The sequence below is a fragment of the Oncorhynchus gorbuscha genome, linkage group LG06 (genome assembly GCF_021184085.1).
Source record: "Oncorhynchus gorbuscha isolate QuinsamMale2020 ecotype Even-year linkage group LG06, OgorEven_v1.0, whole genome shotgun sequence".
Classification (NCBI taxonomy): domain Eukaryota; kingdom Metazoa; phylum Chordata; class Actinopteri; order Salmoniformes; family Salmonidae; genus Oncorhynchus; species Oncorhynchus gorbuscha.
The window spans coordinates 63,354,680-63,368,781 of record NC_060178.1 but is presented as its reverse complement, the minus strand read 5'-3'; the positions used below and the strand labels follow the sequence as shown (position 1 = coordinate 63,368,781).

Genomic DNA, 14,102 nt, shown 5'->3' with positions numbered 1-14,102 from the left:
TATCAAAGGGTCTGAATACTTACGTAAATAAGGTATTTCTATTTCCGCTTTGTCATCATGGGGTATTGTGTGTGTCGATTGCTCAGGATCCTTATTTTTTAAAATTCATTTTAGAATAAGACCGTAACATAACAATGTGGAAAAAGTCAAGGGCTCTGAATACTTCCCGAAGGCACTGTAAATGTATGTGGATGTTGTGTGAGTGTGTAGGGCCCTGTGAGTGTGCAATAAAAAGGTCAATGAGGATACAAGATTAACTCCGATTCTCCATGTAGCTATTTTGTTAGGTCTTTATTGCTTAGGAATAGAAGCTGTTCAAGAGCCTGTTGGTGCCAGAGTTGATGCACCGGAACTGCCTGTCGTGCCGATGCAGAAAGAATAGTCTATGGCTTGGGTGGCTGGATTCTTTAACAATTTTTCAGGCCTTCCTACCACACCGCCTGTAGATGTCCTGGATGGCAGGGAGCTCGGCCCCAGTGATGTACTAGTCTGTCCGATCGAGGGCGGCTCTATTGCTATACCAGACAGTGAGGCAGCCAGTCAACATGCTCTCAAAGGTATAGCTGTAGAGCTTTTTGAGGATTTCAGGGCCCACTCCAAATCCTTTCAACCTCCTGAGGGAGATGCTGTCGTACCTTCTTCATGACTGTGTGAGTTTGGACCATTTTAACTCTTTAATAATTTGGACACCGAGGAACTTGAAGCTATCAACCTGCTCCACTACGGCCCGTCGATGTGGATGGGAGTGTGCTCGCCCGCCCCGTTTCCTGTAGTTTACTATCAGCTCCTTGGTTTTACTGACATTGAGAGAGCGGTTGTTGTTCTGGCACTGACCTCCATGTAGGCTGACTCATCGTCGCCGCTGATAAGGCCTACCACCGTCGTGTTGTCAGTAACTTGATGATGGTGTTGGAGTTGAGCATGACCACACAGTCGTGGGTGAACAGGGAGTACAGGAGGGGACTAAGCACACACCCCAGAGGGGCTCCCGTGTTGAGGATCAGTGTGGCAGATGTGGAACTGACAGTGTTCACTACTTTTGCAGATAATGAAACAAACAATCGATCATAATATCAGTCAACAATCTCAAATTCCTAGTTTATGCTACAAAACCAACTTTTTATAAGATGTTTTTAAAATGTGTTCTATTTGACTCACATTCCATGATGTCCACTAAGGCATTGTTGGCAGAATAGATGGATGCAGTTCAATGCATGATTAATATAATTCACCAATACTTCCTTGGTAGTCCAAAAAATATTGCTATTAGGTTGTAAATCACAGCTGGCCTGGTACATTGTTTGCTGCTTCCATCCGGGATGCACTGTTTCCGTTTCAATGACTCAATATTTTGGACAAAAACAGTCGAATGCAACTAAGGCTGGGAATGTCATTTACAATCCAACTAGCAAGGGCAATGGCAGCAAGGGCAGTCATAACGTGGCTAATAATTCTAGCGTATCTTTATGTAACAACCTAAAAACACAGAGCCTAAAATTAGCTAGGAGGACGTCATGTCATTGGAGGAGTTGGTGAATGACTGACTTTTTCCCCCCTCATATTGTTTTTCGGTGGCTACACAGCTAGAGATGCACATGTCATTTGGTTAGCAAGTAAGAAATTACTGTTATCCATTTAGCATATCACTTGCATTTGCAAATTCACTCTGGCTAGCCATCTAGGCAAAATGTAGGCAAAATAAGTTAGTTAGTCATGAACACTCTATAAAACATGTCAACAGCCTAACCAGCTCTGCTAGACTGAGTGAAATGGTCAGTGAGGTGTTTTCTCATGTGTGTCTGGAAGTAACTAGCTACTAAGCTAGCCAACTTTAGCCAGTTAGCTTGGGTGCTTGGTTGGGAAAACGCGTGCATTGGCAGGCAATTTGCAGAAGGACGAGCAGACTATTTATGATTGTTTGATCGGTAGGACTGTAAAATTCCAAAATGTAAGAGGACTCTTGTGGTATTTAGCTTCGTATTTGCAGATATCCATTCAAGTGTGTATTGTGGCTTTTGACAAATGATTCTAAGCATTCTAATGATCTAAAGTCGCACTGTTGCAATTGCATGTAAACAAAGTCCAATTCAAAGTGAATGATAGCAGGCCCTTGTGGAAAACTGCATATTTGCAAATAGGACTACTGTACCGCTGAATGACTGTGGCGCACTAGTCTGCATAGACTCCGGTCCTCGATGAGACGTATGCTTTTATTAGGTTTGATTAGCTGCAGTGTCTTAATTTTCCAAACGCATAACACTTTCCCACTTTATATTGCTATAGAATTTTCACAAATGCCTTAGTATACGTAATTCCTAAACATTCTAACTACTTGTGGAAATGACAATGTCTAAGCGCTTGCTTGTTATAATTTTTTATTTTTTAAAAGTGTAATTCTTCCTGGTAGTGTACAGTTGAAGTTTAAATACACCTTAGCCAAATACATTTAAACTCCGTTTTTCACAATTCCTGACATTTAATCCTAGTAGAAATGCCCTGTTCCCTGGTAAATTAGGATCATCACTTTATTTTAAGAATGTGAAATGTCAGAATAATAGTAGAGAGAATGATTGATTTTTTCCATCAATTTCCCAGTGGGTCAGAAGATTACATACACTCAATTAGTATTTGGTAGAATTGCCTTTAATTTGTTTAACTTGAGTCAAACATTTCAGGTAGTCTTCCACAAGCTTCCCACAATAATTTAGGTGAATTTTGGCCCCTTCCTCCTGACAGAGCTAGTGTAACTGAGTCAGGTTTGTAGGCCTCTTTGCTCGCACACGCTTTTTCAGTTCTGCCCACAAATTTTCTATAGGATTGCGGACAGGGCATTGTGATAGCCACTCCAATACTTTGACTTTGTTGTCCTTAAGCCATTTTGTCACAACTTGGAAGTATGCTTGGGGTCATTGTTCATTTGGAAGATCCATTTGCAACCAAGCTTTAACTTCCTGACTGATGTCTTGAGATGTTGCTTCAATATATCCACATAATTTTCCTTGCCTGATGAAGCCATCTATTTTGTGAAGCGCACCAGCCCCTCCTGCAGCAAAGCACCCCCACAACATGATGCTGCCACCCCCGTGCTTCACTGTTGGGATGGTGTTCTTCGGCTCAAGCCTCCCCCTTTTTCCTCGAAACATAACGATGGTCATTATGGCCAAACGGTTCTATTTTTGTTCCATCAGACCAGAGGACATTTCTTGAAAAAGTACGATCTTTGGCAGTTGCAAACCGTACTCTGGCTTTTTTAATGGTGGTTTTGGAGCAGTGGCTTCTTCCTTGCTGAGTGGCCTTTCAGGTTATGTACATTTACATTACATTTACATTTAAGTCATTTAGCAGACGCTCTTATCCAGAGCGACTTACAAATTGGTGCATTCACCTTATGACATCCAGTGGGACAGTCACTTAACAATAGTGCATCTAAAACTTAGGGGGGGTGGGGTGAGAGGGATTACTTAACCTATCCTAGGTATTCCTTAAAGAGGTGGGGTTTCAGGTGTCTCCGGAAGGTGGTGATTGACTCCGCTGTCCTGGCGTCGTGAGGGAGTTTGTTCCACCATTGGGGGCCAGGGCAGCGAACAGTTTTGACTGGGCTGAGCGGGAGCTGTACTTCCTCAGTGGTAGGGAGGCGAGCAGGCCAGAGGTGGATGAACGCAGTGCCCTTGTTTGGGTGTAGGGCCTGATCAGAGCCTGGAGGTACTGAGGTGCCGTTCCCCTCACAGCTCCGTAGGCAAGCACCATGGTCTTGTAGCGGATGCGAGCTTCAACTGGAAGCCAGTGGAGAGAACGGAGGAGCGGGGTGACACCAGACGGGCTGCGGCGTTCTGGATGAGTTGAAGGGGTTTAATGGCACAGGCAGGGAGCCCAGCCAACAGCGAGTTGCAGTAATCCAGACGGGAGATGACAAGTGCCTGGATTAGGACCTGCGCCGCTTCCTGTGTGAGGCAGGGTCGTACTCTGCGGATGTTGTAGAGCATGAACCTACAGGAACGGGCCACCGCCTTGATGTTAGTTGAGAACGACAGGGTGTTGTCCAGGATCACACCAAGGTTCTTGGCGCTCTGGGAGGAGGACACAGTGGAGTTGTCAACCGTGATGGCGAGATCATGGAACGGGCAGTCCTTCCCCGGGAGGAAGAGCAGCTCCGTCTTGCCGAGGTTCAGCTTGAGGTGGTGATCCGTCATCCACACTGATATGTCTGCCAGACATGCAGAGATGCGATTCGCCACCTGGTCATCAGAAGGGGGAAAGGAGAAGATTAATTGTGTGTCGTCTGCATAGCAATGATAAGAGAGACCATGTGAGGTTATGACAGAGCCAAGTGACTTGGTGTATAGCGAGAATAGGAGAGGGCCAAGAACAGAGCCCTGGGGGACACCAGTGGTGAGAGCGCGTGGTGAGGAGACAGATTCTCGCCACGCCACCTGGTAGGAGCGACCTGTCAGGTAGGAAGCAATCCAAGCGTGGGCCGCGCCGGAGATGCCCAACTCGGAGAGGGTGGAGAGGAGGATCTGATGGTTCACAGTATCGAAGGCAGCCGATAGATCTAGAAGGATGAGAGCAGAGGAGAGAGAGTTAGCTTTAGCAGTGCGGAGCGCCTCCGTGATACAGAGGAGAGCAGTCTCAGTTGAATGACTAGTCTTGAAACCTGACTGATTTGGATCAAGAAGGTCATTCAGAGAGAGATAGCGGGAGAGCTGGCCAAGGACGGCACGTTCAAGAGTTTTGGAGAGAAAAGAAAGAAGGGATACTGGTCTGTAATTGTTGACATCGGAGGGATCGAGTGTAGGTTTTTTCAGAAGGGTGCAACTCTCGCTCTCTTGAAGACGGAAGGGACGTAGCCAACGGTCAGGGATGAGTTGATGAGCGAGGTGAGGTAAGGGAGAAGGTCTCCGGAAATGGTCTGGAGAAGAGAGGAGGGGATAGGGTCAAGCGGGCAGGTTGTTGGGCGGCCGGCCGTCACAAGACGCGAGATTTCATCTGGAGAGAGAGGGGAGAAAGAGGTCAGAGCATAGGGTAGGGCAGTGTGAGCAGAACCAGCGGTGTCGTTTGACTTAGCAAACGAGGATCGGATGTCGTCGACCTTCTTTTCAAAATGGTTGACGTCATCTGCAGGGAGGAGGGGGAGGGGGCGGAGGATTCAGGAGGGAGGAGAAGGTGGCAAAGAGCTTCCTAGGGTTAGAGGCAGAAGCTTGGAATTTAGCGTGGTAGAAAGTGGCTTTAGCAGCAGAGACAGAGGAGGAAAATGTAGAGAGGAGGGAGTGAAAGGATGCCAGGTCCGCAGGGAGGCGAGTTTTCCTCCATTTCCGCTCGGCTGCCCGGAGCCCTGTTCTGTGAGCTCGCAATGAGTCATCGAGCCACGGAGCGGGAGGGAGGACCGAGCCGGCCTGGAGGATAGGGGACATAGAGAGTCAAGGGATGCAGAGAGGGAGGAGAGGAGGGTTGAGGAGGCAGAATCAGGAGATAGGTGGGAGAAGGTTTGAGCGGAGGGAAGAGATGATAGGATGGAAGAGGAGAGAGTAGCGGGGGAGAGAGAGCGAAGGTTGGGACGGCGCGATACCATCCGAGTAGGGGCAGTGTGGGAGGTGTTGGATGAGAGCGAGAGGGAAAAGGATACAAGGCAGTGGTCGGAGACTTGGAGGGGAGTTGCAATGAGGTTAGTGGAAGAACAGCATCTAGTAAAGATGAGGTCGAGCGTATTGCCTGCCTTGTGAGTAGGGGGGGGGAAGGTGAGAGGGTGAGGTCAAAAGAGGAGAGGAGTGGAAAGAAGGATGCAGAGAGGAAAGAGTCAAAGGTAGACGTGGGGAGGTTAAAGTCGCCCAGAACTGTGAGAGGTGAGCCGTCCTCAGGAAAGGAGCTTATCAAGGCATCAAGCTCATTGATGAACTCTCCGAGGGAACCTGGAGGGCGATATGTCAATATAGGACTCATTTTACTGTGGATATAGATACTTTTGTACTGGGTTTCCTCAAACATTTTCACAAGGTCCTTTGCTGTTGTTCTGGGATTGATTTGCACTTTCGCACCAAAGTACGTTCATCTCGAGGAGACAAAACGCATCTCCTTCCTGAGTGGTATGACAGCTGCGTGGTCCCATGGTGTTTATACTTGCGTATTGTTGTTTGTACAGATGAACGTGGTACCTCCAGGCGTTTGGAAATTGCTCCCAAGGATGAACCAGACTTGTGGAGGTCTCCAATTTCTTTTCTGAGTTCTTGGCTGATTTCTTTTGATTTTTCCCATGATATCAAGCAAAGAGGCACTGAATTTGAAAGTAAGCCTTGAAATACATCCACAGGTACACCTCCAATTGACTCAAATAATGTAAATTTGCCTATCTGAAGCTCCTAAAGCCATGACATAATTTTCTGTAATTTTCCAAGCTGTTTAAAGGCACAGTCAACTTAGTGTATGTAAACTTCTGACCCACTGGAATTGTGATACAGTGAATTATAAGTGAAAAAATCTGTCTGTAAACAATTGTTGGGAAAAATACTTGTCATGCCCAAAGTAGATGTCCTGACCGACTTGCCAAAACTATGGTTTGTTAACAAGAAATTTGTGGAGTGGTTGAAAAACGAGTTTTAATGACTCCAACTGTATATGAACAGATTTTAATAAGAATTCATGTTGCTAAAATGCTGTCCATTCCACTTTAAATCCCAATGCACAGTCCAATACATTCATTGACTCAATCACATGCTCTAACAATGAAATGTTCAGTAGTTTGTGTTCAGGGTCCCATTTCCTATTACCTGGTTCCACCTATGGCTCACTTCTTTGTCCCATGTCTCCCCAGGTGTCTGCTGCCAGAGAGGAGGTCCCTGGTCGTCGTGGTTTCCCTGGTTACATGTACACTGATCTGGCCACCATCTACGAGCGTGCTGGGAGAGTGGAGGGCAGGAACGGCTCCATCACTCAGATCCCCATCCTCACCATGCCCAACGATGGTGAGACATGCCGGTTTTTCACAGAAAAACAACCTAGATTTATTTAGGAAATAATGTATTTATATAATTTATTATTTTTATTTATTTACTTGTCACATTAGCAATATTGGCCCAGCGTTGTCCGGGTTTGGCCGGTGTAGGCCGTCAATGTAACTGACTTGCTTAGTTAAATAAAGGTTAAATAAAAAATGTTTTGTTTTGTCTCCGAAGAGCTGCGTTCTTTCTTTTTTTTTGACAGGGAACAAATTGTTGCTTGCCGTTACTATAGAAACCTCTTGATGGGCCTCCAATCTGTATTTGAATGGGAGTCCCCCCACTTTTAACGTCAAAGAGAATTTGAGCGAGCATATTTTTGAGCACTATCCTCCCAAGATGTGGATCAAAACACTCATTGTCCTTAAACTGGGAAATGCTGTAAACTTTAAATTGGATCTGTATTTCAGTATCTATAGGCATTCTACGCTTAAATTGTAGACATTTTAAAGTGTATTCCTGGTTCATTGACATTTATTTTGGGAACAGTGATTTACGAGCGTGCTCAGTGCATGCTTTATCAAACATAGGCTCGCTTTACTGTACATTCAAAGGCCACTTGATTTATCGTGACTTGAACCCTGGATATTATCTCTTGATGTTGACCTCCATGTTAACTGTGTTTTCCAGATATCACCCACCCCATTCCTGATCTCACAGGGTACATCACTGAGGGACAGGTCTATGTGGACAGACAGCTGCACAACAGACAGGTACAGACATACTCACTGATGATAGACATGTATTCACATTCTCACTAATATGGCTCAAACCCACCCTTTGTACCTGACTATTGAGGAGTCTATCTTGAGTACTATAGTTCTCTCTCCTGACAATTGTCCAATTGTTGCCCTATGATCATTTGTTTACTACTACTTTGTTGAACATTGAATTGACTATTATTCTATTATTTCATGCTTTCCTTTCAGATTTACCCACCCATCAATGTGCTGCCCTCTCTGTCTCGATTGATGAAGTCTGCCATCGGTGAAGGAATGACCCGTAAAGACCATGCTGATGTCTCCAATCAGTTGGTAGTTGTCAAGATCTTCTATAACGAAGCCTAATTTCTAATGAACTACAATACACATTCAGCGTTTGTTGCATACAGCACCTTTAATTCACTGACCTCCCTCCATGCTTCTCTCTCAATGGCTCACATCAACACCATCATCCCAGAAACCCTAGACCCACTCCAGTTGGCATACAGCCCCAGCAGATCCCCAGACGACGCAATCTCTATTCCACTCAACACTGCCCTTTCCTACCTGGACAAAAGGAACACCTACATGAGAATGCTGTTCATTGACTACAGCTTAGCATTCAACACCATAGTGCCCTCAAAGCTCATCACTAAGCTAAGGACCTTGGGACTAAACACCTCCCTCTGCAACTGGATCCTGAACTTCCTGATGGGCCACCCCCAGGTCGTAAGGGTAAGCAGCAACACGTCTGCCATGCTGATCCTCAACACTGGGGGCCCTCAGGGGTGTGTGCTTAGTCCCCTCCTGTACTCCCTGTTCACCCATGACTGTGTGGCCAAGCACAACTCCAACACCACTACTAAGTTTGCCGACGACACATCAGTGGTAGGCCTGATCACCAACAACGATGAGACCGCCTATAGGGAGGAGGTCAGAGACCTGGCAACAACCTCTCCCTCAACGTGACCAAGACAAGGGAGATGATCGTGGACTACAGCAAAAGGAGGGCCAAGCACGCCCCCATTCTCATCGACGAGGCTGTAGTGGAGCAGGTTGAGAGCTTCAAGTTCCTTGGTGTCCACATCACCAAGAAACTATCATGGTCCAAACACACCAAGATAGTCGTGATGAGTGCACGACAACACCTATTCCCCTCAGGGACTGAAAAGATTTGGCATGGGTCCTCAGATCCCCAAAGTTATACTGCTGCACCATCGAGAGCATCCTGACTGGTTGCATCACCGCCTGGTATGGCAACTGCTTGGCCTCCGATCACAAGGCGCTACAGAGGGTAGTGCGTACGGCCCAGTACAGCACTGGGGCCAAGCTTCCTGCCATCCAGGACCTCTATACCATGCGGTGTCAGAGGAAGGCCCTAAAAATGATCAGACTCAAGCCACCCTAGTCGTCATAGACTGTTCTCTCTGCTACAGCACGGCAAGAGCTACCGGAGCGCCAAGTCTAGGTCAAAGAGGCGTCTTAACAGCTTTTCTCCCAAGCCATATGACTCCTGAACATCTAGTCAAATGGCTACCCAGACTATTTGCATTGACTCAGTTATGATCTATGCATAGTCACTTTACCCTTACCCTACCCCCTTCACGTTGACTCTGTACCGGTACCCCCTGTATATAGCCTCGTTATTGTTATTTTGTTTTTGTGTATTTCAGTTTATTTAGTAAATATATTTCTTAACTGCATTGTTGGTTAGGGGCTTGTTAGTAAGCATTTCACGTAAGGTCTGTTGTATTTGGCTTATGTGACAAATAGAATTTGATTTGATTTGAATCTCCATGTCTTGATCTACCTCTTTTCCCATGCCTTTGTCCACCTCAGTATGCCTGCTATGCCATTGGTAAGGACGTGCAGGCCATGAAGGCCGTGGTGGGAGAGGAGGCCCTCACCTCCGATGATCTGCTCTACCTGGAATTCCTGCAGAAGTTTGAGAAGAACTTCATCGCTCAGGGTGAGACAGATGAGACTCAACTTATGACCGTAGCACCACAACCAGAGAGCATGCCTAGTAAAAATCTAGTTGTATGGCATAATTTAAATCAAAAGGTGAAAACGGTGGCATGGCATTCTCCCGGGGTCCAGTATTTGGTTACAGAATGAATGGGTGTTTTGGCAGGCTTTTCACACCGTTAAGTGAGAGGCATTATGCTTGGCCAGGTCATTGACACACTTGTTCAGAGATCTTGTCTGGAGATTTTATTTACATGTTGCATTACATATTATACATTTGCCTCCATGGCTTTTCCTGTATCTTATGTTTGTCTTACCTTTATTCCACTAATTCCTTTAAAGCATTGACTGATCATGTGTTGCCTGAGGTCTTTGACCTCTATTACCCCAAAATTCTGCCTGCATATCGGCATCATTCAAGTGTGATATTAAAATGGAGATTGATTTTGCCCAATGACTGAAAAAATATTGTATTATTGTAATCCAATAATCCAATATTTTGTTTGCATGTTGAATCACATTTCAGCTATTTAAGGTTTGTTAGATGTTTCTTAATAAAACATTTTGTTTTGCATGTCATTAATTGCCGATATTATCATAAAATGTTGCCTCGCTGGGTTTTGGAATATATTTGACTGAGATCTGCCAGCTCTTGGCTCTAGCAAAGGACCTATGAATTCTGCATTTTGTTTATTCTTCTTTCCTTCAGGTCTTTGTTAGTAAAGGTACCTTTTCAATGCCTTCAGTCATGATCATTTTTATCAGCAGAGGGAAACAAAAACCAATGGCAAACTTCATGTCACATATATAGATGTATTTTCTTCCCTCAGCATCTTGGTGACATTCATAATGTGTGCATGTTGTCAAAGCATAATGCCAAACCTATTCTCACACTTGGCCTTGGATTGATGAGATTGCTAAAGGAAGGATTTGTGAGCAAATCTATCCAGCCTAGTGTATAGTGAGCCTGAATTCCTTTTTTTTAACATGAGTCAAAGCCTAATGCGATCCATTAAAATGAGAATCTCATTAGTATTGAGTCTACTGAAGTGAATTGAAACCTCAAATGGAAAACCTCGCTCCATAGTAGTAATATGAAATGCAAGTATCATGTCAGACTTTTGCGTCTTCTCTCTCAGCTAAAACAGACAAATGGGGCTGTCTTTTGGCCGAAAAACAAGTGCCTGCCGTTCAGTCTTGTCCTTCAGATAATGAGATTACAACGAAGGGATTGCACAATTGTAGGCTATGTTTCACAGGGACCTAATGCTTGTAATCCTGTTGTGACACGATATGATTATTGACTTAATATCTAGCCTATAAATGATCTCTTTCCGACAAGAGTAATCTGTGATGTATTGTTAGGGGGGGGGCGGCGGCGGCGGCATTTAAGACATATTAAGCTCGATGACCTGACGTTGACCATGGCACCCACAAGTGTTCTGAAAAATATCACTGAATCACTGGGGAATATTGTTGTATTCATACTCTTAATAAAACCTCTGAGTAAAATATTACATTTGCAATTGGCCATCACATGGAATATTGTCAAATGTCATAGCATTCAATATCTAAAACGATGTAACCTCACCCCTCAGGCCCTTACGACAACAGGACTGTGTATGAGACCCTGGACATTGGCTGGCAGCTGCTCCGAATCTTTCCCAAAGAAATGCTGAAGCGGATTCCCCAGAGCACCCTGGCTGAGTTCTACCCCAGGGAGTCTGCAGCTCGTCACTGAGCGCCCCTCAACTCAGAGATCAGAGCAGTAATCTCAGCTCCCTCTGTAATGTATTGTACTGTATCTGTGTCCAGAACCCCGTATGGATTGTCTCATCTCATTTTATTTAGAGATTTAAGCTTACCCTTAAATCAAAGAATGATCCTGTTATTTATTGGGATATGTTACTGTTGGATTTTGTTCATTGAATGTTGTCCCCACCTAAAGTAAATGAAACTTTCCAAGAAGGTAAAACATCCTATACATTTAGATCTCAAAGGAAGTTGTGTGTTCTCTTTCACATTTCAATGGTTTAAATTTGTCCAATATGTGTGTTACTGTCACCCTGAAGATAGCACTTCAATCACTTATTTCAGATGGTGGGCAATTACTGTCAAATTGTAGGACTTCATCAAACACCCAGGAGGTCTGAAAGTGACATGACATAGTTTAATTTATTACACTGAACCTCATTGGTACTTAAATGTTTACTTGTATAGGCTTCAGGTAAGGGTTTCGATATTGGACAAACTTTTGGGCTACTTGAAATGGATTTATATTGTAGATGTTGAACTTTGTAGACTGTAATTGCTTATTTATTGGCCTCTAATTACTATTGAAAGAGAATTGTTTACATGGTTTGTTATTGCTATATGTATGCGCTGTAAAAAATAATACTAAACATTCCCCTGTTTTGTTGTTAATTCTCTTGTTCGTTTGCCGAAATCATCTCTGTTATGGCTCTTCTGTTTTCCTGTCCATAAATAAATTCTATTAGAACTATGAAGGATATGACATGTTTATAATCCCACCTGACATTGCATTCAAAATCAATGTTATTTAAAGGGGCAATCTGCAGCTCAAACAGCCGCTACCCTGCCACTGATTTGGTAAATAGCTTTGACCACTGTCAAATTCATAGATGGAGCTATGGTTGCAAGGGCGGGCTGTCCATCCATCATAATGCAATTATAGTCTAAACCACGTTGAGGCTATACGGTGTTTGTTTACACACATGATGGGTTAAGACCAATTAACGAAGCTTGTGAGACATTTATAAGTCATACCTTTCAAGAATCAATGGGTATATATGAATTTAAGAATCCCAAAATGGATATAGCAACAGCAGATTGACCCTTTTAAGGTTGATGGGTCTCGCGCACTTGTAGTAGGGCTTAGTAGTGACTGTCAGCAAAAAAATCGAAATCCAAACTCAAATAATATTTTTTTATATTAAGTGTCTGAGTCGTAGACTGTAATATAGGCCCAAATTAACAAAAACATGCACTTGTATCCTAGATCAGACCTGAGGTTGTAAAATATGACCAAAGGTGAGTCGTGTACATCGGCAGAAAGGAAGAGGCATAGCAAGAGGGTCCACTCCCATTAAAATCTGTTCCCGTGGAAATGCAGCTATAAGCAGAACACCTGCCTTACTGTGTTTGGGACAATGACTCCCATTGCGGAGACGAGACCATCTCAACATTATATGCAGTATCTCTGGCACAGGTGTCTCAAGGTATCAATTTCCTGTTGCACGTGCCAGTAATGTGTAGCCTACTCACTTCTGTAATTTTAGAATTTCTTGCAATAGTGACCCCAGAGGAACTAAATAAAACTATACTAAACAAAAATATAAACACAATATGTAAAGCGTTAGTCTAATGTTTCATAGAGCTGAAATAAAAGATCCCCCAAATTTTTGCGCACAAAAAGCATATCTCAAATTTTGTTTTTCCATGGCCTGCATACTCAGCAGACCCATTGAGCATGTTTGGGATGCTCTGGATTGATGTGTACAACAGCGTGTTCCAGTTCCCACCAATATCCGGCAACTTCGCACAGCCATTGAAGAGGAGTGGGACAACATTCCACATCTTTCAGAACTAACCTGCTCCGGGGTAGGCTAACTCCACTTACCCTGAATGAAATTACTGAGCTTTGCGTTGAGGACCAATGAAATCATATTCCCTCATCTTGCAAAGATTGCGTCATCATCCCCTTAATTCGAGGAAGGTGACTGGTTAAATATTTTATGAATTATATTGAATATATACACATACATACTAGCTACTATGAAATATTTTTACCCTAACTGAACGTATGATGTCAATGTAGTCTGTCTGAGGTGCCCTCTGAATCACCTATTTGGAACACGGTGAATGCACATTATTCACCCCATTATTCACCCACTCAACCCCAAATTCCAGCTCATCCTCTCTGGCTGCAAGTACAAACTACCTAAAGTAAAAACAAAAATAGGGCCAAGCATTCAGAGAGAGGCTGAGTTTGGGGGTAGGGGGCTAGCCAGCATGATGTGTTAGATCAGCAGTGTTGAGTAAGTACATGTGACCTGAATGTTGTACCCTAAAGGAAATAGTACTTGACCTGGTGTGTAGATTGAAATATGACTGCACAGTGCCTCACAGTAGGGTACCTACTAAGCAACCAATGCTGATTATGTTACATGTAAGTCAGTTATCCTCAATTTAAAAAATAAATACATTTGAAATACTTCCACAAGGGTTCTTCTGCTGTCCCCATAGGAGAACCCTTTTTGCTTCCAGTTGGAATCCTTTTGGATTCCATGTAGAACCCTCTATCGAAAGGGTTCTACCTGGAACCAAAAGGGTTCTTTCTACTTGCAGCCAAAAAGGGTTATTCAAAGGTTTCTCCAAATGGGACATCCTACGAACCCATAAGTTTCTAGAAAGCACCTTTTTT

At 44.0% G+C, this 14,102-nt stretch overlaps 1 protein-coding gene across 1 annotated transcript in view; it reads left to right on the top strand.

The window, feature by feature from the left end:
- Positions 1–12,161, top strand: part of LOC124038222 (V-type proton ATPase subunit B, brain isoform-like) — a 59,179-nt gene extending 47,018 nt beyond the window's left edge. Inside the window, exons 10-14 of the mRNA XM_046353816.1 lie at positions 6,806–6,956; positions 7,620–7,702; positions 7,919–8,023; positions 9,530–9,659; positions 11,257–12,161. Coding sequence (XP_046209772.1) covers positions 6,806–6,956; positions 7,620–7,702; positions 7,919–8,023; positions 9,530–9,659; positions 11,257–11,399 — 612 coding nt within the window. The 3' untranslated portion in view covers positions 11,400–12,161. The remainder of the gene's footprint in view (positions 1–6,805; positions 6,957–7,619; positions 7,703–7,918; positions 8,024–9,529; positions 9,660–11,256) is intronic.
- Positions 12,162–14,102: the final 1,941 nt, after the last annotated feature.